This window comes from Plectropomus leopardus, chromosome 13 (assembly GCF_008729295.1).
Source record: "Plectropomus leopardus isolate mb chromosome 13, YSFRI_Pleo_2.0, whole genome shotgun sequence".
Classification (NCBI taxonomy): Eukaryota; Metazoa; Chordata; class Actinopteri; order Perciformes; family Serranidae; genus Plectropomus; species Plectropomus leopardus.
This window is the reverse complement of record NC_056475.1, coordinates 2,991,172-3,015,735: the sequence shown is the minus strand read 5'-3', so window position 1 is coordinate 3,015,735 and position 24,564 is coordinate 2,991,172. Positions and strand designations below refer to the sequence as shown.

Sequence of the window (24,564 nt, the reverse complement as noted above, 5' to 3'; positions counted from 1 at the left end):
ACCCAAAATCAATTTTTTTTTCTTGTCTGTAGTGCTGTTTATCAAACGAGATTGTTATGTGAGGTGTCGCATGTTGGAGATATTGGTCATAGAGATGTATGCCCTCTCTCCAATATGATGGAACTAAGTGATACTTGGTTTGTCCTCATGCAGCCCATTTTCATTCTGAAGTTGTCAAATACTGCAAATTTGTCAGTGATTTAGGCGTAAGATACTGCTGCCAAAAGTCATCTTTGGCAGCAATATGATACGCCCCCGGGCAGCATCATTTTGTATCATGGTTAGATGGAGCCTTTTGGTATGTTATGATATGCTGTCAGATGGCACCTGCCACAGCTGTGTGATGTGTGGATGGGCACTGTCAGCTGATAATGCGCCCAGATGGAACCTGTCGTGGCTGTATGATACACCGATGGACTGTTGGGTTGAAACTATTTAATATAAAGATATTGATTGATCATTCTTGATGACCTGGTGTTGGGTGACATGTGCTTTTGTAGTCTAAACATATTCTTTTCTTGACATCCTGGTGTTAGTTTTGCATTTAGTAACATCTCCAGCAGATGCTGGAGGATACCTAGAGCGTAATATGTAGACGCAAAAGTCCACTGACAAAGAGATAAGAATGAGAACATGTTGGCTCATGACTGTGCTAGATGTAAACATCAATGACATCCTCCTTGACTGAGCTGCAATATTATTTTTGATTTTGGGGGGGAACTGGCCCTTTAAGTCCAACCATCTGCTAGATGCACATTCACCAAAACCCTGACTATGTTCTCCAAATTCTCAGATGCCATCTGAATACTTGGACGAACATATCCACTTCATTTAAAACCACATGCTCTGGAGTTACATTTGGCATTATCACAAGGCTGCTTCATAAGGCCAGCAGTACTTTGGCCCACAGCTCACTTTGCATTCATCTGGTTCCAGACTTTGTTCCACTTTTCCCTCTTTAAGTGAAGTGAGAACAAGCTGCAAGTGAGCTGCTATAATACTTTATATCATGAGCCCCAAACCAAACATAGTGTAGAATGGAAGAGCTGTAATAACGATAAAATGAATAAATAGAATTATGAGGAATTATTAGGGACTTATTACCAGTGTGACATAATTGGTACTGTAAACCTGTGAGCAAATCTGCAGCTATAATCTATACAACAAGCACAATATTCAAAGGACGTGCTAGCTGACGAACATTTGCATGCATTACATTTTGTTACACCCAGGGGGGAACACATGACATTTCTTGATGTTTGCATCCATTTTTGGTGAAGATGTCTTTATTCCTTTTTTGAAAAAAGAGGCTCTCTGCTACTTTCAGGTTTTTGAAAACATGTGGTGGGGGAATGTGTCCTTTGCATCCCCCACAGAATCCGCACCTGTGCAGTATAACTCTACAACCACATTTAAAACCCAAATGCCCCTTTACATCAGACAGAAAAGTAGAAGTATACACCTACACTTTTTCATGAAAAGCCATTACTAACCCTTTGTTCCAGCACTTTGAGTGAGTCTGCGCAACATGTTCAAAGGCACAGTGAGGTGTGAGGATTTGAATCTGTATTGAATGGACTGTTTATCCATAGCATTACCTCAGACAGATTCAACTTCAGAGGGAGTCGGGGGCGGATGCTGCTGGTGGCGAAGGATATGGGATGCACTGAAGTGAATTGTGTTTCATAGACAATGCTCCATGAAAAGTGAGTCAGAGCTGTTTCCTCCAGGAAAATGAAATGAAACATAAAACTCAAATACAACATGCAAACGATGCGGTTTGAGCAAAAACAATTCGATGGAAAAATTTCATGGATTGGTAAAGGGTCCATTCTGAGAGACTTCTGACATTTTGTTCAGCATTTGTGTATTTCCAGGACTGAGTGGTCCGGGTTCGATACGCAGCTGTGCAGACTACTTCTGGGAAATCCAATCCAGCTTCAGCTCGATGTATTCCTGTTGGGGTTGTCTGCTAATTGGTTACTTTGAAGATCATTGGTCAGATGCTCACTATTGACTGCGACTCAAAAGTAATTAATGCGCAGATCAATGACATTTTCAGAGATTTTCAGATGTGGGAAGGACAGTGGATTCATATGGCACTACTGCTGCTACTGACTCTCTACCTTTCTAAGAAATCAAGCTTTTCTAAGTTATCTTAGCATGCAAATTAACAAGAACTCAAGGTAATTGCAAAACAGATCAATAAAACTTCAGAGGAATCAACAACACTGGACAATGGAAAGGGGTTTAAACTTAAAGATTAATCTGTTTTTGTGAATTCTCCTTTTTGTTAACATTACTCTAAAGGTTTTGGCTGTCATTCCCGTCACTGAGGTCACTAACCCTTTGAAAGCTGGATCAACATCACTTTTCTTGCGCTGCTCTGGGATGCCTTTCACAGGTATTCAAACCTTAGAACGCTGAGAAAATTGTTTTTTGTTTTTTTTTCTTTTTTTTCATTTTCCACAAATGTTTGGGTAATTTTCTTGTACTTTTTACTAATTTCTTGCAAATTTTTAACTAATTCCTGCCTTCTTACCATGTTTTTGAAAAACATCAAGCCAATTTGCTCAGGTTTTAAAGGTTTAAACAAATCCCACTCACCCTTTTATCCAAGCCACTGATTTATTTTTGAAAACTAAGGTGTACGTTGAGTTAATTTCGTCGCCCATTCATTTTAAACATCCATTAGATCTAACAGAGATAGTTTCTGTTATCACTTTGACCTTCTACACCTGCACTGATTGTGGGTACAAGCAGTGCTCCAATGTCAATGATAATAACAGACTCCTGACCTGCCTTGCTGCTCTTTGCTCATGGACTCATTTAAAAAGATGGTGTGATGACAATGTGACCCTCACCAGTTGCAGGGTGTCCTGACTCCCAGCTCGTCAAATACAGTAGCCTGGTCAGTGGTTGTAATTAGGCTAGGACAATATGTAATATTTCATACCTTTATACCTTCCTCAGGGTTCCTGTGGATCCTTTAAAAACTTGCAAAAGGCATTAACTCAATTAATCTAATTATAAGGCCTGAATTTGTATTAATATATCATAAATAAGTCTTTCAAAAGTCTTAAAAATGCTTGGACATGGAAAGTAGGAGTTAAAGATTTTTTTAAAATTTTGTTTTGTTTTGATTTGTTTTAAGATATTGCATTGGTAACTAAGGTAACTTAAAGAACAACAACAATAACAATGTACTTATCATTATTAAGAATGATTGAATAATTGTTGTTACATTAATATCACCAAAAAGTTGTGTTTTAGTTTTCAGTATTTATTTTGATAATGATAATAATAATTATAAATTTAAAAAAAATCTCCCTAACTTAAGTAAGTGATGTCAGTTAATGTTTTTTACTTTAGTATTGGCTGCTATAAAATTGGTCTTAAACTTTATTCCATGTGGTAGTAAAAAAAAGTCTGTAAGAGTCTTTAAAAAAGTCGCTGCTGTTATATATTAGCTTGTGCCGGGTAGGAAGAGCAGGAGGAGAGTCTTGGTCCTTCAGTGCTGTTTTTCGAACGGCAGCTACAGATGATCAGCTCTTACTACAATCAGTCAACCATAGATGGATTCTGATTCTGTGGGAAACTGAATACTCCCCATAATAAGCTCAGAATTTGAGACAGCATCACGGCTATTATTTTTAAATTTCTCTTGTCCCCTAAATCTATCCTTGAACTTGCATCACAGTTGTTTTCAGCAAAGCTGCCGTGAAACCAGACATTTTAGGCTGCAACAATTACAAAAACGACCGTCTAAATCCTGGAGGGACTGATTACGTGCTGTGCTGTAAACTAAAGCAGGATGCATATGTATTTGCAGATCATTTCTGATTTTTGATTGATAGTTACACTTAGTGAACCTTTCTCTTCTTTTGACTCAGAGTAGAAACTATTTGCCTGGTCATTCAATCAGCAAAGTGGCTCAGCCATGAATGCATTACCCTTGTCCGGACCTGTGACACATTAACCTTGACAACACTACCGAAACAGAATGTTATCTGTTGACCAGGTCACATCTCAAAGTGATGCCCCTCTCGGCCACGCTGTGAATAATTCATGCAAAATGGGGTGAGAAAAGAAGTAGAGGCTGGCCGGCTTCACTTCAATCCATAGGCAAAGTGTACATATAGCACCCTCGTCCTTATAGCGATTGATTATGTGCCACGGTAGCCAGCAGCTTGGCAACAGACTACAAACAAAATAGACAACAAGATGGCCTGAGTGTCCACTCTTGTTAAGTGTTGACTGTAGAAGGGGAAGGCGGGGGCTGGGAGCGAATTGAGCTGAAGGATTGAAAGACCTTCGCCGAATGGAAATAAACACAGCTTCCTCATTCATATGTAATACATGGATTCTTGGGAATAATAGCTTAATCAGCCCCGTCTTCCAGTGAGCTGGAAATGAGGAAATTTGGTGATGTGCAGAATGACAAACCCTTATAGAGAGGATTTGTCTGTTACACCTTAATCCATTAGGAAAGTCTCCTGCCTCAACTGTAGTAAAGCCGATTTGGAGGCTGCCGATAGCATCAGTGGGCATCAGGGAGGTGGCAGTTCTCAGAGAGAGACAGCTCTGCTGATACGCAGATATTCTGGGAGCATGTGCGCGCTGACGTTCCTGAGGATTATTTCCAAACTCCAACAACTTGAGCTTTGATGGACAACTAATATATACTTTCACTCTCGAATGCAAATTTCCGAAAGAAATTCCATTTTTGGTTTGGATTTGTCGAGAGGCAACATAATAATGTCTCCCCTCAAGTGAACTAAAGCAAAGTCTCATTTTGTGCAGGTTAGACTGAAAATGTGCGATGCAAAGACTTCTATGCAAGGGCTTTGCATATATGTGCACTACATCATGTCTCAAATAATTGCAGAAAGATTAACATTTGTGAAAATCCTTGTCACATGCTGTGTTAGGTCCATGCATAATGAATTGCATTGACTGCTTGGGCCCAGCAAGAAAGGGTGTGAGGACAATTTTCTGTCCTTAAATATGTCAACCCTTCATACATTTCCATTATTAACCTGCTGCTCTCATCACATCTAATGACTTTTCATATTATTTATGAACATCCTGAATACTAATGCCAGTAATTCGATCATTAATCTTCTCTGGCATCACGCTGCGCAATCAAACCAAAGCCAAGGTCAGGCTTCCAGTTTTGCAGTTTTAATTATTAAAATATTACTTATCTGTTAAATAATTTTTTTTGTAGTTGCTAATAAGAATTTGGACAGGGGTTTGTCCCCAGTGACAAAACACAAAATGCTCGAACGGAAACACTCCTCTTCTCCTGTTTTTACATATTTGTGAATTTTAACTATATATGTTTACGGCCTTTACCCTCAATTTATTGGGATCTGGGGTTTACGTTACGTTAGCGTTACTTTTCTTGTGCTTAATTCTGACGCCTTTCACAAGTATTTAAACCTTTGAACCCAGAGCAAATTAGTCCTATTTCTTTCAGAAAACATGGGAAAAAGGCAATGAGCAACTTGGTAAAAAATGTTTCACAATCACAAATATTAGTAGATTTAGAGAATGATTTTTAAAAAGCTAGGGGAAAATGTCCAAGGGAAAAAAAAGCTGGGGAAAAATTACATTTTTTATATTTATCATGATTACATTTGTAAGATTTTGTCAGAAAATTCTTACAAATTTTAAAGCACTTTTTTCAGGCAGTTGTTTTGACCCTTTTTTTTTTGTATTTTTTCAAAACTAATTTTGCTGGAATTTTTTTTGTATTTTTAACTAATTCTCTGCTAGTTTTTTGGTCATTTCTTTTTTATCTGCTCTTTGGCTTCCTCACATTTTTTAACGTAATCTAGCCAATTTTCTCAAGTTTTAAAAGGTCAAAGTACGTTCCCATGGATGTACAGGCAGCTATTTTTGGTTTACTTTGATACTGGGTATAACTTGTGTGATGTGATTATTCTCTAGCAAGTTCTGTAGTTCTAAGGAGCATATATTTTTCCATCATGATTTCTCTGATGATTTAGTGGTAATAATGATATCCTCAAAGTGTACATCAAACTGAATCTATATGGCATGTCTGCATGTTTAGATGTGAGTTCTGACTATAGATGGAGGACTCATTTTGACACAAATTGCGGCTCAGTGTCTCTTCCTCTGCACCCACCCTCAGCTCTCCCATGCGGAGGCGCACTTCACAATTTGAAAGCCTATAATTTAGATAGATCCGAACACCTGAACATTAGACCTCATTCTAAAACCATGGGCATTAATATGCGTCTTCCTCCGCTCTTCTGGGAAAGCTTCCCATGACATTTTCCGACCTGGCTGCAGGGATTCTCTCAGAATCCCATTCAGCCATATATTTTTCAATACTGCCATAAATACAGGCTATTAAACTCACTGTATGTCATGCACAGCACGTGCCACCAGAACTCAGTCTGCGGTCTCATTACCCTTAGTGGTGTGGGGAGAAGTAACAGGACTGTTAACAGCTGGCAGCCAGCAATGGCAGGATCTATTTTTGCTGGTGATTGTTGGAACAGTGGACTTACTAACTCGATTACTCGAAAGAGTAACCAAGGGGGATTGTGTGAGTTTTATGTTATGTCGTGTTGGAATGAAGTGTGATTTATGATGATCTAATGAGGCAATTAAGTCTTGCCAGTCTTCAGAGACCGAGACAAAAGTTGGATTCAAAAGGTGTACTGTGGTATTTCTCTGTTTAATTAGGAAAATTAGTGTGAGACTTTGACTTTTCTGAACATTTAGTTGGTTTCAATTGTTTATTTATAAGTCTGAAAAGGTAAAAGTAGTTAGCACCATCGACAGGGAAGTGCACACTTACACCGTCATATACCAAATAGGTAACCCTGGAAAAATCTAAGTAAGGTATGAAATATTACATAATGCTCAAGCCTAGTTGGCAGGTTAATTCAGACTTGAAAGGTGGTACTACCTTCATTGTAAGGCTCAAATATGTTTTACAATTCCGTGAACATTTTATTTTAGCCAAAAATGGCTCTTTTGGTTAAAGGTTGCCGGTCCATTAGGGTTAGCTCTACCTCAACGTCCAAATATGGTCATTTCTGCTTTCAAAAGGTGGCAACAGCCAAAATGCTAAACTGAGGCCTCAAAACAGGAATCCACAAACCAATGAGTGACATCTCAGTGGCTACGTCCATGATTTGTACATTTTATGGGCCCAAAGCATGAAAAACAACCTCGGTCCAACAGTACACAAGATTACTGTATGCAAATTTGCCTCTAAGTCGTAGAGGTGAATCACACACACCATGTCCTTGAATGAAAAAGGCACTGTCAAGCAAAAGCACATATTCTCGGAGAAGAACTCTTTCCCACGTTTGGCCAGCACCTTCTCCTGGCCACACATTTCTGTTTAATATATGTAATTACAAACTCTGTGTGCTCCTAATAAGCACGGAGAGCCAAGTGGCACAATGACAAAGCAAACTGGGCTAATCCCTGTCACACTGTCCTGATTTCTCTCCCCAGTCTGCATTCTCCCAGGTTTGATGAGCCTGTCCTAGCGTGCACAATCTTAAAGTGATTTACACTCCGTCGCGCCGCCCTGCCACAACATCCTACCTTATCAACAATGCTAACATGGTGACCTGTGCAATCTCTTGAAATTACAAGGAATGTGGTGAGAATGACTTCTAGACATGCTGGAGCTTTTTTTTTTTTTTTGCTGACTCCAGCACGCAAAGTGAAAAATGTGCACAGGAGGCAGGAGTGAAAATGCTGTGAATGGACAATCATGGCTGTGGTGTGTTGCACAATGCAAATTAATTCACCTGTCAGTGAAATTCAGACCGGTGCAGAGGAAAGCGCGGGCTACATTCAGATGAGAGGATGTCATGTTTGCTCTTTTTCAGCCTGATTTAGGACAAGGTGGCATGAGTTCTATTTTAATCCTGGTCCAAAACATGTGAAAGTCACAGTGTTGTTCAGGAAGACCTTGAATGCAAAAACCACCTGAGACTGTAGGAGAAATAAAGGAGAGTATACCTGACTTTATTGTGCAATGCTAAAAGTTCTCCCTGGCAGTTTTATTTGTGTCAACACCATTAGCTGTGTAATTAGATCTGGGTGTCCGGGGCTTCACCTTCTCTAAACTACAAATATTTTTTGATTGAGTCTCCGCTGAGTGACATGGGGAAAATGCATGTGTTCGTCCCAAATGATGTGTGCACAGACCGTCAGAAATTTGAAAATCAGATAATAAAATTGATACTTTATGGCTTTTTGATGGGTCTGTGGATTTTAAAGGCATGTTTTCTTTAAAATTCACCCAAAACATTTAAAAGAAAAGAGAATAACCAACATTGCCCCCCCCCACAAAAAACAAAAAAAATTTAAAAAAAAAAAAAAAAAAAAAGAAATTCCAACTTTTTTTAAATCACCAAAAATTTAAAAAGAAAAAAAAATCACCAAAAAACCACAGCTTCCAAGTATGTTTCTTTAAAAATTAAAAAATTCAAATTCAACTGTAAAATATATACAAAACCATTTAAAGTTGTATGCCTCTCCCCTAAGCCAAAAGGGTAAAAAAGGGAAAGAAAAGCCCTTCCCCGGGCTTAAATAATTATTTGATATGCCTCCCCCTTTTTTCACAACTCCTTCCCTTCTCATAATTAACACACAGTCCCTAATAATGATAAAACGCCCCAGGGCTGATAATATGTCCAAACTTGAACTTGATTAAATGTACTTTGTTAGATTCGCTACAATTTACAAAAATACACACTATTTTTCCGGCTCTAGTGAAAACATTTTTAATGATAGCAGTTGCAAAGTAATTTGTTTCTACTCAATACTACTAACAACTACAAGTATGTATTACATCACAGTTAAGTTAAAAGTAAATAGGTGCCAGAGTGCCTTAAAAAATCAGCAAAATAGAGCGTGCTCATCCTAAAGGAGGATCCTACAGAGACCGAGGCTAAGCCCCCAATGTCCTCGAGTGCCCCTTACCATTACAGAGTTCTGGTTGTTTCATTTGCCAAACTGACAGTCACAGCTGAGACCATCGCGCTGTGTAATAACAAACAACATTTCTTGCCTTTTCTCTGCTTACAATACAGATGAACTTCTGCCTCTAATGGTGTTGGTTAGATTACAATGTCTGCCGCAGCAGTGAGCGTGATTAATAAAGGTATTATACAAAACACATCACCAGAACGTCAACCGGAGGGACGGAGTCGGAGGGGAAATGAAATAGCAGGAGAGGAAGGGCGACGGTAAATAGAAAACAGAGAGGGACTGAGAGGTGAAATACAGGATGTTGTTGTACCTGACTGCAGGAAGGATGTTAAGAAACAGGAGGAAGATCCACAAGCCCAAGTCCGGTGATTTCAGTTTCCAAAGTGCAGCAGCCATATCAGTAGAAACAGAAGACTCCTGTAGGAATGACAGAGGAGCGAGAGAGAGATGATGTCATACAGTATTCACTGACGAGGTCTGGATAACAGCTCGTAAGTGACTTAAGGACATGATGTAATTTTGGTAAATGCAAAAGTGATATCATATGATCGTACTTCATTTTTATCATTCATCAAGTCTCGATCATAGAACGCCAACCTGCTTAACCCGCCTGCTCTTGTCTGGTTTATATATTTTTGATTTATGACATTGATGGTGTTTGTTTGGTCTTAAACCGATACTGACATTTTTATTCCCAACAGCACTGGGCTGTAAAACACATCACGTTAGGAGTCTTTTATATTAAGTGACATAAATCAAACAGTGATTTAAAAAAAAAAAATCCATGTTGGAAAAAAGGGGGTTGTCATATTTATGAGACCCTTCAGGGAAGAGGTTGGATGTTCGTAATATAAAGTAAGTTGAGCATCATGTGGTGCTGTCTTGCCTGTCACTGTGGTGAAAAGAGCAGCCCAGTCACTAGAAGAAAAAGTATGCATTGTGGTTGTATCTGGCATCCAGCATGTGGTTTCTGTGTTTTCTTTGAACCATGAATGTTAAACTCATTTCTGAGTTTTATTCGGATCATATTTATGTTTCCAAAAGTGATGTAGCTCTGATTACATGTATATGAACTGACTTAGTTTCAGACTTTGTACCCTATGGCATCACAAATTTGAGTTTTGGCATTCTAGTTTTGGATTTTTGGACTTTCATAGACATTAGGAATAACATGTATGATTTTTGAAAATGGGTGTAGCTCCCCTTTAAGTGCAACTTTAATTATATAAGCTGATGGAGCTAACCTGGTTTAAATGCTATGTCACTGGGAGGTGGAGGGGATGGTGGGTGTTGTAACATATAGGAGAGATGCCTGCCAAGCTACAGACCACAACAAAAACAACAAAACCTTCGTGCCAGTATAGCACCCCTGAAACCACACATTTTAAGCCAAAACATGATGTTGACGTCCTGGCCTTGGTTGCAGCATCCCAGAATGTCAACAGCAGATGCATGTGACACCTATGATATGTAGATATGAGGGTCCACTGAAAAAGCGGCAATGTGTGAAACATTGGAATGAGAACATGTTGTTTCAGCTTGATTATCTTGTTTTCATTGGAAGCTAAATATAAAAGAGACCATAAAATTAATAATAAAACATGCTTTTTTGTTAAAAAAAAAAAAGGATTTGGTACAGCCCCCCCTACCCCTCACATATTTCATGTACCCTTTTTACATTAAATATTAAAAAACCCACCTTAATATCCTCAAACCAAAGTAAACCGAATACAGATATGTGCTGTTAAATTCATTCATACATTTACTGTGAGTGTTTGTGTCTGTTTTTACACCCACAGGACTCTCAGTCATCATTAGAGATGATGTAGACTTTGAGCAGCACACTTAACACAATTTGACCAAACACAAGCGGGATAAAACATCGCATAAAAAGCCTGGAATAAACACATTATCCAGCAGTACACAGTCTCCTTCTCCCTTATATCTCCACTCTATTGATGTTGCATAGCGACTGCATTCCTAACGCTGTAATTATTGGTAATTATTACAAGGCGGTTGCAGTCTGGCAATTTACACAAAGATTAAATGACCACTCATTAAAAATGCATGAGCTCAGAGTGCAGGCTGAAAACACCGTGAAAGATCAGGGAAAGGAAGCCAAATCTGCAAATGACCGAGAGTCACTCGGCCACTCCCGCACACACGCGTGCAGCAGCTGCGTCTTACTTTAAAGGCTTTCATGTTGTTTTTGAGAGATTCGGCCCCTCTTTTATTGCTGCCATACAGAGGGAAGATCAAACATTTTTTGAGGGCCAATCAGTCCTCTGCGTGCCACTGTGGAGCACTCATCCTGAGGAGGAGTAAACAGATAGAGTGTATGCAAAGATACACTTCAGGTTAGTGTTCAAAGAGGAGGCTGCACTAATAATGCCACAACCTTTGACTGTCTGTCTGTTCATGACGACTCTGATTAATGTCAGGTCTTAATGTGGATTGTAGCTGAGCAACAAGTGAAGTCGAGATCACATCTAAAAAGTCTGACAGTGATGCTCGTGAGCCAAAGAACTCAGAGTTAGCAGCCAATTATTTCAAAATGTCTCATATGTGTGAGGAATTAGAGATGCTGATTTCTTGGCAGTTTGTAACCCAAAGATATTTTGAGGCGAGCGAGTGGTAAACACTTTGTTTTCTTCTCATTGTGCACCAGATTAACCCTTTGAAATCTGGATTGACACCATTTTCTTTGTGCTGCATTCAAATGCCTTTTTCAAGCTGTTTAACCCTTTGAAATTGGATTAATTTGGTGTCATTTGTTAAGAAAACATGGGGGGGAAGTACTGGGAAGCTACAAAATTATACAAAAACCTAAAATGAATAAATAAATAATGAGCCTATCCTTTAAACATCTATTGACTGCCATAAAACTGCCGTAAACAATGGTTTGAAACAGTCAAATAGAGAAATGGCCACTGGGTACTGTCTGCAGACATACTTGGTTTAAAAAAAAGCTCCTTAAATTTGTTCCATCACATACAATGAAGCGTAAAGAGAAATGTAAATCAGCTGTTATTTTTTTTCAAAAATCTATGATGCACTTACAGGGGATTTGACAAGCGTCAATACACTTTGACATTTTGTTCCATAAATCCAAGAGCCACGAGGTGTTATTGATGTAAAAATATTTACAGTCATCGTTATTATCCTGTGACTGAGTGTCCTTGCAGCCACAAATAAAGCAGCCATCCATCTGTTTTCTATGCCATCAACCGTTCTCCTTTGGCAGAGAAATAATAAAGTAGCGAGGACAGAGATCATGTTGGCTCCAGTGAGGAAAGACGTGCAAACTATTTGAATATGACAATATCCAGGTTATTTTACATGAGTAGCCAGATCAAAAACAAAACTGCAAATGTCAATTAAATGCAGTACAGTTCATGCAAATTTTCCCAAATGCTATTTTCCCTAATTTCAGCCTTCATCTCCCTTTCAACAGATGTCAAGCTCAAGGGCAGGCCAAGTCCCAGACTGTGTCAAATTAAACCACTCTTGTGTTGCTTAACAAATGCTGGTAAACAGCAGACTTCTACTGACCTCTTTTATTTTTTCTTTGTGTAAATCATATTTGGCATCAGTGCTTTCATCCTCTTTTCTTTCCCCTTCTCTCCGTACATTCTGCAAGGCGGGTTTGTGTTCAAACAGACCGCAGATCGTTATCCATTAAACATTTTTATGTTCCCCATAAAAACTACAGATGCCCTCCGGAGTCAGACGAATCATTTCCTTGTCTTATAATGTGTGTCTGAAAATTGCATAGCTAATTTCCTGACATATTGCCACCTATTCCAGCCACTTCCACTTAGATGTCCTGCATGAATCAATCTTTAGAACATGCTCTGATTCCTCCGTGCCGAGATGTTCAGTCATAACAGTGTTTCATTACTGGTAGTCATAGTTTGTGGTAGTTGAAAGGTGTGATGAGATCTCATCCTCTAAAGATACACAGTGCACAGTGTGATAGACGATGATCTGGGTGTTATAATGGACGGTGATTTTAAATGGGACAAACAGTGATCTCATATAGTTGTTTTTCCAGCTGAGGCTCTTAGTTAAGGTCAAGTAAGTTTTATCTCTGAGTGATTTTGAAAGGGTTATGCCATCTTTAATCTCTACTCGGCTGACTACTTCGTTTTGGAATTGATTTGAAAATGTTACTGATCACTTTTAAAGCTCGTCTGGGTCTTGCCCCTAGTTTCATATTAGATATGTTGACACTGTATGAGCCAGCTCGCAGCCTTAGATCCTCAGGTGGGGCCCCTTCAGCCGTTCCAAAGTCGAGGCTTAAATCTAAAGTTGGCGCTGCTTTTGCCGTCAGGGCCCCTCGACTTTGGAACAACGTGCCTGAGGAGATAAAGCTGGCAGAATTGGTGACTTCCACCAAGTTACGTCGTAAAACCCATTTTTATGGACTTACAATGTGATGTTGAGTCTTTTAATTTATCTTTTAACTCATCAGTTATCTTTTTATTTTGTCTTGACCCTGATTATTATGATGATGTTGTTTAGTAGTAGAAGTAGTAATAACAGAAGCAGTAGTATGTGTTTACTGACTTTATTTTGTTATTGTATTTTTCTAACATGTTTCTGCCTCTACTATTTTGTTTAATTCTACCTTAATTCTTCTCAGGCCTTTGTTTGGCATTATTGTTCAACTTCTATTGTAAAATTGCCTCAGTTTTCTGTCTCTGCTTTGTTTTGTTTGTCAAAGCACTTTGTAGAAACTGAAGTAATAATAACAAAGAATATAAAATGTGATAATAATACTTCTACTATTTGTAATATTATTGTAAGGCCCTCTATGTGATGTCAGTGAAGCCTCTCTCTCACGCTTGCACTGGGTCCAGGATTCTGCAGCAGATCTTTTAACAGAAATAAGCGAGCGAAAGCATGTTTCCCTCCGTACTGGCCTCCTATCACTGGCTCCCGGTGGGATTGACTTTAAGATTTTGTAGTTTGCCTGCAAATCGTTAAATGGGACAGCTCCAACCTATCTCTTTGACCTTTTACAACCTCACGTTCATCAGGGTCTCTCTGGTCCACCGACAATATCACTCAGTCAATCAATAATATATTTGTCACGTGTAATTGTACAAGATACAATTCCATCGAGCTGTGAATTGTAACTTAGTCCTTTTTTGTCTCCTCTTACATTGCAGGCTGCTGTTTGAAAGTTGTCCATGTTTCCAGACAGACTGTGTTCTTGTGGCATCCCGGATTGTTCAGGTAATCCATTGTCTTTGTTTTTGGAATGATTTAATTGTAGTTTTAGTTTTGGGCACAGTTGCTTCTGCTGTTTTGATGGCGACTCAGAAATAGGTCAGTTGAAACAGATTCAGCTGGTCAATATGAATATTCAACATTTTTTTATTTTTTCCATGTAAAGTTTTAAACTTTGAGCGAGGCTCAACGGGACATTAATAATGCCAGCAGCATTCATGTAATATAGTGAACAAGCTAATGGGACTAACGACAGATCAGAAATGTGTAACAACATTTTTTGTACCAGATATCAGATAAAAGCCAGAGATTTTCTTGTATTAAGTTGCTGTGAGCTGTACATCCACCACTTCAAAGCAGAAAGAGAGGATAATATTATCCTGGTGCCTTTATGGTGCAGAGTCTCTCTGTTGTTGCTGCATCGTGTCCACAGCTTCCTGTACCAAAGTGTAGCATGAAAGTCAAGAGTGCTCACTCTGCACTCAGTCTTAGGACCAAACATCCCCAGAAAAACACTGCACAGCACACTGACAGGCCAAAAAAAAAACCCAGAAAATCTCAGTCGATTAAGAGCTCTCTGACAGATCATTCAAATCTCTGTCTTTCAAGGGGCAGCCCTAGTTGTTTTCAAATTAAATCATCCTCAGACTGTCTCGATTCTCTTGGCTCCATTTCTCGTGTCACTGAGGGGATGTGTCGCAGTTTGTTTACATATCTTAACCTTAACAAGATGGCCACATGGTTGCTCCTCCTGAAAGCTGGCAGTGATCTGGCTTTGCAGCTATCTCTGAACATTAATCAGTGACCCACAGTGATTACTCCCCTTTGTTCATCTGCTGCCCATCATCACCATCCTTTCCTCAATATTAACATTTCAGTACTTCCCATAGTATCCGATTCTTTTTTTAAAATCTTGTCTGAGTGATTTTTAAATTAAAAAAAAAAAAAATGTAAACATTTTTGCGGGTCTGGAAATGCAATGCAGGCGAAACTTATCGTGAGTTATTCTCATTAGTCAGTCCATAAACGCCATCTTCTATCACATTTCCTATAGAAGCTCTATTCTGTTCTGTTTATTCACTTCATGTCTCCTGAACACAAGCACCAATTAGAGCTGCAGTGAATCCAGAAAGCTCACTAGACACAGCACTCTTACAAGTGTCAACAAATTGTCTTTGTAAGAATAACACAAACAGGCATTAAAAGACTGGCTGCCGGCCGCCGTCTACAATTCTGCACCCGATTTACCAATACCTGTCATGCAAATAAGGGGCTGAGCGTTCCCTGGAGCTCAGATTGCACTTGAAACAGAGAATATAAAGGAGGGAAAAAAAAGACATGGTGCTTTTGTTGGCAAATTAAAAATAGCTTGCCGTAGGTGACAGTAAAGCCCTCTCCATTCCCTACTCTTCTAACATTTGTTTTCAGTTCTACTGGCAGTTTTTTTTTCATAACGCAGTGAGTAATGAAATCGCATGTGACAGAATTAAAAGGCTATAAATGCCTTTGATGCAAATTAGCTGAATAATCTGACTGGACGACTGCTCTGAGTGATTTGTTGAACAATAAAGATAATAAGTGGTGAAATAAGAAGTGGCAGGGCCTAGTTTCCACCCAGAAAGATGTCAGTTGGGGACAATTTAGATCTTCAGTTATTTTTTACAGTTTGGCAGTCAGTCATGACCTAAAGGAAGCTGAAATCCAAACTGTCATATTATAAAGTTCACGGTATGTTTTTCCATGCAAATAAATCCCACTGGTGCAGTAAGTGCACAGGATGTCAGCGAACCTCCAAAAGAAACTGTGGACCTCATCAGCCAATAAACACTGTCGACTGCAGTAATTGTTGAATTTAGGACACAGCTCTATAGCCATGTAATCCAAGTAGCTCTTCACTAAAAATAGCCCAAAATCCTGTCACATTTGGTTTGATGTGACAGTCATGCACTGAGCATCTTCCAGTGATCTTTGCGCTCTGTAATTCAACCACATATGTGAAAAGAACTTCATACTCCGTTATAGTTGGGAAATGTTTGTTTGTATTCAGGTCATTTATTTTTGCACAAATCAGCAGAAAGAATTAGAGGCTTTATTGTTTTCACTAGCCAGTTAAAGACTTTTAATTATGTCAGAAACAAGGATTTTAAGAAGAGTTTGCAAAAACAAAGGGAGAAAAAAAAAGGACAAGACATGGGCGTAACAGAAGATACACACATTTTCAAAGCTCCTGCTTAATTGAAGCTGAACAGAACACATTCTCACTCCTAAAGTGTCAAATACCAACATTTACACACTTGTAACCAACGTAACGACTTCAGAGTGCCTTTCTGACGCAGAGGGCCACTAACCTGCATTGATATTTGATGAATTGGGAACAAAAACAAAGCGAACAAAAAGCTGGAGTTCAGTTTAAAGGTGACTTGCGGGGATAAAAAAAACAGTCGTGTAAATTGTGGTTATAGTTAGAGAAAAGTAAAAACTATCATTTTGAATAATGAGCTGAAACATCAGGATCAACAGTTGAAACATGTTAAAGGTAATGTAAAAATTGTGAAAACATTAGGCTAAAAGTAATAAGAGAGATGCTAAAAGTAATAGGATAGATGGTAAATGAATGGGTGAAGATAAAATAGTTGGCTAAAAGTAATGGGATACATAATAAATAAATGGATGAAAATGCTAATGCTAATGAATGAATTAAGTTGAAATAGTGGGTTGAAAGTCATAAGATGGTAAATACATTATTAAAGTTGGAATAGTTGGCCTAACGCTAATAGGATAGATGATGAATAAATGGATGGCGTTAAAATAATGATAATAGTTAATTAATAATTGTGTGAAAATGGTAATAGTATCCACTTTTATATAATGTTATGTAACAGTGTGTTTAAAATCAGTTCAAATCACCACATTTGGGAACATGATGTCGATAGGATACTCCCACATCTCTAAAAAAAATAAATAAATTAAAAAAAAAAATCGACTGTTGCAAACACCCAGAACAAGGAACACAGGTGCACCTAATGAGTGGGGACCATTTTTCTCTCTGTTTTGGGACTGTGGGCATGAGCGTTATTATGATCATTATGCCTCATCACTGCCAAATGATCAATGTATCGGGCTGCCGGGCAAAAATGTTTCCACGGGGGCCCATCGCTATTATGTTACGCTGGTGATGATTTGTCAAGATTTTGGTGTGTCCCTCACAGACATGTAATGAGAGTACAGTGGATCATTATGAGCACAGCGCTACATGACAATAAGCTTCTGTTGCTGTTTGTAGGGCGGAGGAAAGATACATTTCATGCTGTCATTTTCGCTGTTCTGTGCCAAGGTTTGGCTGACGAATGTTCAGTAAGTATAGTGTAGTGTTCACAGGTGCTGAAAGAAACCATAAAACTGTAGAATAAGACAGCCCAAGTGGCCCCGATAGTCAACTTTAATCAAAGCTAAACATATTTTATCTCCTCTGAATTTAAGGTGAAGTGCCTTTATTTTATTAGTGCTAAAACTTGGCAGGAATCTAAGGAATAAGGTCTCTCGCTTGCTGGTTTTGCCAACTTGGAGAAAGCTTACTCTCCTTTGACTGCACGTTTACAAGTGTAGACGACATCCTCAAATGCACTTTTCATTAGCATAAAGAAATTAATAAAATAAGTATACCAGATGGAGTTATTTTTACAGAGATAGATTTGGACTTTTCATGCTGTGTGCTTAAATGTTCCTGACAGTATAGAGAGGGAATAACAGAAATCTGGTTTCCAAAAGGAGGCCAGAGTGGTTAAAAGCAAAACACTGTCACAGCCCTTAAACATTTGTAATTTGATGTTCAGAAGGAGCTCAAACCTTTTTTCGAGAAGGAGTAAAATATTAACTGCTACGATGAGAATGTGGCGGTGACAATGCAGTACATGTGACAGTGAATATCACTTGATACGTGACAAGGCGAGGCTTTCGGGGGGCTTAAGCTCCCGTCAAGGCTGCACTACAGCAGACCAGAGACGAGTGATGAAACAATAACAGAAACTGCGGAAAAGTGAAAATTCCTGTAAGCACTTTGCTGGGACTGTAATGTTTAAAGCCACCGACATGCCACCTTGGCTTCCATAAAATCATGATGGTTTGCTGCTTGGGGGAATGGCCTCATATAAGACTCCCTCGCCTGTGTGCTCTATTTCAACCCAATATTTTTTCTTCTTTTGTATGTAAAAGTGAGCTTTTATTGTTCCACGGATCCCAGTCTCCTCTGTGTCTGAATAAAGCTGATTTGGCTAACACCTCCCTTCAATATTTCAACAACAGTTCTCACCTGTCATGTTGCTAATGGCTGAGATCTATAATGCTTACCCGGTTCAGCATGTTTGCACACACAAAGCACAGCTGGGTAATTCTCTATAGATACTGCTTCATCTACAATATTTGATCTCCATTTATCAAATGTGTAAAGTATACAATCTTGAAAATACTGGAGAGAGTTCCCAGAACAACAGAGCTCAATAAGCAGTGTCGACTCACTAACCCTAATGATTAAAAAAAGCCTATATTTAATGGGGAGCATACCATTATTCACAGAATATTATCCATTAATGGGGCTCAACACTAACTTGGCTGCCAGACTGGTAACCAGGCTTCAGCTTTTGGTCATTTTAGGCACCATATATTCTGAGTAGGCCTGTCAAACAATTCATCTTTTTTAAAAAGTGAATGAGGACTGGCGTGCTCAGTGTGTGTCAAGTTAATTGTGGTAAAACAAGGTGCTCTGCTTAAATATTACTGGCCATAAAGAAACAGCTTACTTAAACGTGCTGGAGAGGTCTCTTGGAGAGAAAATGACATTTTTCTCTCCAAAAAAGACGTTTTTCCCTCAGTTACAAGAGTGATTGTAACAGCTTCAAAAGACCACTCCACAACGTCTGGGTGGGCTGGCTCTTTTTGGCTCTGTTTTTTTCACTTCATCTTTTTAATAGTATTTAATCTCTGGGCAACTGCATCGCCAAATGAATGTGCAAATTCAGTGACAGAATTTAAAACCGGATGTCACATAACTCCTTAACACAAGAAGAAAACATGGCCATCTGGACATTACTAGAGGATTACATAAATTAACAGACACAAAATAAACTTTATTACATTCTTTGTAGATGACACAATATTACTGTTGCAGCATATTGTCATGCATGTTTTAGTTTGCCATCCTGCTATTTCGTCGAATTTCGTATTTTTCTGCCGTCCAGAAGGTGGTTTTTGTTGTTCGTCTAACATCTGCGTGATTCCATGTAAACACAGCTTCAGCCTGTCAATGAGTGTGCCAGTTCTCTCCACCGCTTTATGTCATGGAGCTGCCTGCTCACGTTGCTTCGAGCTGCAGTGCTCGTCTCGACCTTTTTGTTCTGCAGGATGTGCGACCTTGAACTAGTGAACTTTAATGTGTCACTTGTCTGTGTGCGTGTTGTAAATGCATCACAGTATATTTTTTTCATCCAGCTGAAAGATGCTGGGATACTTCGCCTCTTAAGACTTCACAAATTTCCTCTCAGTTTTTCATTCTGGTCCATCTGGTTCTTTGTTAATTGCATCAATTTTTATGCATTATTTTTTGATGTTGGCGGGTTGGTGGAACTTTTCAAGCCCATAGTTGAACAACCTAATTAGGCTCGCCATTGTCTCTGAAACAAATGGCTGTGTGCCAGTGAGTAAATACACCAGAGCTGCAACGATTAGTTGATTAATTGACTGAAAGAAAATCAGTCGCAGACTCTTGATAATCAGTTAGTCATTTGTAATTTTTCACGCAAAAATGTTAAAGTTGTGGTGGTTCCAGCTCCTTAAATGTGAGGATCGGCTGCTTTTCTTTGTCATTTATGATAGCAAATGAGTAGTATTTGGGTTCTGGACTGTTGATTGGTCAAAAGTAGCAAATTCAAGACTTCATTTTTGACTCTGGGAAATATTGATTTTGCGAGTCATTGCTGTTTTTTTAGCAGCTTTGTAGGGATCCAAGGTAGCTGTTCTTGTGGAGACATTGCTGCTATTCATGCCAATATAGTGACACCAAAAGTGCATATTTTAAGCTAAAAAAGATATTTTCCTTCCCATAACCAAGTGGTTTTTGTGGAATAACCTACCCTCTATAACTGTTTGTTAATTATGAGACTGTACATTAAGGATGTAATGCTAATTCGTATGAGATCATACAACTGTTGTAACGAACCATTCTATGAAAACTTTGGGTATAATGCTGCACTTGTCACTTTAACTTTTTACTCAGATGTCCAAACACAGTGGACAAGGTCCGGGACAAATAACCTAATGCAAAGGCCAACCGTCATATCTAGTGCTGAACAACAACAACAACAATTGAAGATAAATATATTAATATACTGTAGGCTACATATTATATGTTTACTTGCCCACAAAATCAAATGAGCCCACGTGGACTAGTACTTCGTTTTCAAGGCAGATCCTAAAATACTATATATATATATATATATATATATACTGGTATTGACTTACTGGCATCCTGACATGCCGAGATAGCTTTAGAAGAAAAGTGAAGGGATGATCAAAGTGATGACAAAATTCATTTAATGCAATCCATCCAATAGTTGTCGAGTCCTTCACTCAAAACTACAAATGTCAACGTCATGTTGGCATTAAAGGAAATACGAAGGTACCACCAACGTTATTACAATTCATTGTCATGTATGTCTGTCCAAAATGTGGTTCTAGTCCATCAAATAGATCCTGAGATGAAGCTTTGACCTGCTGAGTCTCTGGAGTAAAATATCAGAGGAATAAAGGAGAATAAAGGCTTGGACAACACCTGTCATGTTCAAGTATTTTCATATGCCGCTGATAGAGAGTGATATATGGGGTATTTGATTGATGGCAGTGACATGGAAGTCCCATCAGAGAGCATCCCATGTCACTGGTGCGTCTTCAATCTTAGTGAAACCACAAGACAGAAAAGACAAGATCAAGTTAGACAGACGATTGCCCCGTGTCCTCTTTATTCTTTTTAGCCTGTTTCTCTGATGACTTCAGAGAACTGTTTGCCAGTGTTGTTAATGGATGGACTGTATGGAAATATCGATGCTGTAACAATTTTCAGACTCACTTTATGACCCAGAGAGCTAGAGCTTTAAGTCAGGGTGGACGAGGTTAATGGACCAACAGTCGAATAATGCTGGTGATGTATTTCATTTTTTCTCTATATATATCTCACGTTGGTTTCAGGGGTAATGACCTTATGAATTCCATTATTATGTACTGCTTTTTACCTTTTTGGACTAGGCAGTGGGTGCCATTTAATCCCTCCCTAATTAGCCAGTCTCACCTATTGGCTATATATAAAAGGAAACGATCTGAGACCTCTGATGCTCGAGCTATACAGTACATTAAATTAATGGTTCATTAGTATAAGAAGTAGATTTTGGGGTGGTTTGGAGGAGCAGTTGGAGGAAGTATTTTTGCATAGCGCCTGAAAACCCCAATGTGACATGGAGGGTTCAGCTCATTAACAAAACTAGACAGTGTGAAAAGTTTAAATAGCGGAGCCGCCGTTGCTTCTGGGCTCGTCTCGAAATGTCTTGTTAGCAATATGCTTTATTGGATACTAAACATAAAGAATGAACAAGAATGTAACCTGTACAAAGTGATTCCTTCATAATTTATTGCTTCCTGGCTTCAAGCCAGTGCTTCTTTGGGAGGCAAATTTGATGGAGTGGTGACTCAGCATCTCGAATAGTGGACAGCAGTTTGTTCGTAGTTAGTCAAGTGGTGGATATGTTTTCTCTCGATAAATGATTTTTCACATAATTAGTTTGAATACATAATGTGATTTATTGTGATCATTTAAAATATACTTGTTAGCATATTTCTATTTTTATTTCAAGTATTAAAGATGTTGCTATTTACATAGTCAAATTCCTTTTGGTGGAAGTTTTTCCATATTAACAGTTTCCATTTCAGAAAGCTGTCAATGTTAAGGCTGCTGTGAAATTCAACATTTGTGATTATACTTAGACTTTGGGACAATGAGTTCTCACTACCAATTTAGCTTTCTCCTGAATTTTAAGTTTCCAGAGACTCATTCTCTCATTGGGGCTAACTTCAGCGGAACTCGAGGTAGAACTTAATTTAGAAAGTCCACCTACAGATTGTTTTTTCAGTATTTGTACAAGTTTATTGAGACTCAACGATCCCACTGAGTATATTGTGCAACATCTATTGCACATCTGTCCATCCTGTCCCTACTCAGTTGATCTTTTGTCTTTTCTTTCTTATCTGCGGCGAGAGTCCAAGGATAGAGGCATGGTTTTATATTGGTAAAACTCTCTCCAAGGCAAGAAAAGCAATTAAAAGAAAAATTGATATCATGGTGTAAAATGTACACTGTAAAATCTGACAAGTTGATTTTACTAGGAATCATATCTAGGAAACTAATTGCCTTGATGAATATAAATATTAAATTTAATCTATGCTTACATTATATGTAACGTTTACTTAAAATGTAGTCATATCTACTGAATTTTGTGAAGTTGTTGCAATTTAAATATGACAAGCTTAGTTAAATCAGTCTAAACCAAGTTTACTGTGCTATTTGTTGGCATTTTGCTTTCTTAAACATGTGAAATAACAACAAAACTCGCAGATACTAACACTATCTCTATTTTCAGCATTGGCAAAATCCTCTCTGTCATGATCAAGATTAAGTGCTGCTCAACAGGTGTTAAGTAAACTTAACAATTAGATGTAGAATAAACATAAAATAAGATCAATAGGTATATTTACTTTTTTAAGTAAGTAAGTAAGTTTCAAAGATTATTTTATGTAAGATCAATTTATCAGATTTTACAGTCTGAGCTGAGCAGGAACGTGCAGGTGGGGCCAACTGTGCATATTCAGAGGCAGTAAACCTGGAAGCCAGACATTTTTTGGCAAGATGTACTAAGCCAGCAACTCCATTGGAGTCAATGAGCACGATTTTGGCCACCAGTAGTAGTAGGAATTATTTTACATCTCTGGGTCCAGCAGACCCGAGCACTAGAGGCAGCCCCCCAAGCGCCTCAAAAACTGCATTGTCCAAGAATCAGACACTGGTGAGACGGCTAAAAAAGATCTAGAAAATGAACCGAGTGAGCGTTCAGCAGGTTAATCATAAAACAATTACTGCCGTGCAAACAAGTGCAACATGCTGTTACCCATGAATAATGCAGGCACCCCCAGGGCCAATTAGCAGGGGTGCATCATTATTTCAAATGTGATTTCTCAGGTGATAACTTAGACACCGTGCCGATTATTGACAAAACCTGAAGGGATAATGCAGTTCTGCACAAGGTGTGGCCTGGCTTCATGAGGCTTTCCGGCTCATTTCCATCTGCTGGATCAAATTCCTAAGATTATATCGTATACCTGGTCTGCCCTGTCTCAGTGTATATAGAGCACCTTATAGCCCACAGCAAATCCCTCTGATTTTCTCCACATGGTATTGCATGCTGTATCCAGTGCATGCATTATCATGCCACACTCATTTGTATTCTTGTAGCATCCTCGCAGCAGTAGGTTACTGTGCTGACCCGCAATATCATTCCCTGCACACAACTGAGCTGTGTCAACATCAATGAAGTGACTGGCAAAACATGTCTGCCCATGCAGCCAGCAAGGGAAAAGTCTCATTATGTTCAGTTTCGCTGCTGTTTGTTGAGTCACTGTCATATGGAGTGTAATCTGACTCCACCAGCCCTCTTCTTACTTTCATCTAAAAGATATGCATCTTACTTTTTTTTCACTCTCCTTTGCTGCACTGAGTGATAATTAACTGTAAATGCAAACTCAATACTTTTTTACTGCAAGTGCGTTTTTTATGGAAGCAGCTGCAGAAATATTAAGTCGCAGATGTGGAATAATAACAGACTTTTTTTTTTTTCCTTTTCACATTTTTTAAGTGGATCCGTTTTAAATGTTGTAAGAACTGGGGAGAAAAAAGATTCACTATATTTGAAATGATTCCTCATAGATTTGCACCTAACAGTTGCTTATCTATTTCTTCAGGTCTTCAATAAGCAATTCCTTTTTTTGATCAATTTGATACATTTTTATCGTTTTGTATCTTAAAACAAAGTAAAATGAATGCGCTCAGTATAGTGCAGATCTCTGCGAGGCAGCTGCCCAAGCTGATTACAGCAACTGCAGACAATTTTATCGTGTTTCAGAAGCAACCCAGAAAAATACGTGACCTGTCTGTTTTTAGCAGTACTGCAGCGCATCGCACAGAGCTGGTCAAGTTCTCCTGCTGACAGGCACTGTATTTTAACTAAACCTGCCTGTTCTCAT

At 38.7% G+C, this 24,564-nt stretch overlaps 1 protein-coding gene across 2 annotated transcripts in view; it reads right to left on the bottom strand.

Moving 5' to 3' along the window:
• The window catches only part of gabra3 (gamma-aminobutyric acid type A receptor subunit alpha3), a 110,065-nt gene that overhangs the window by 63,513 nt on the left and 21,988 nt on the right, over positions 1–24,564 (bottom strand). For both annotated transcript variants that reach the window (XM_042499612.1, XM_042499613.1), the window contains exon 2: positions 9,305–9,411. In XM_042499612.1, coding sequence (XP_042355546.1) covers positions 9,305–9,390 — 86 coding nt within the window. In that variant the 5' untranslated portion in view covers positions 9,391–9,411. The remainder of the gene's footprint in view (positions 1–9,304; positions 9,412–24,564) is intronic.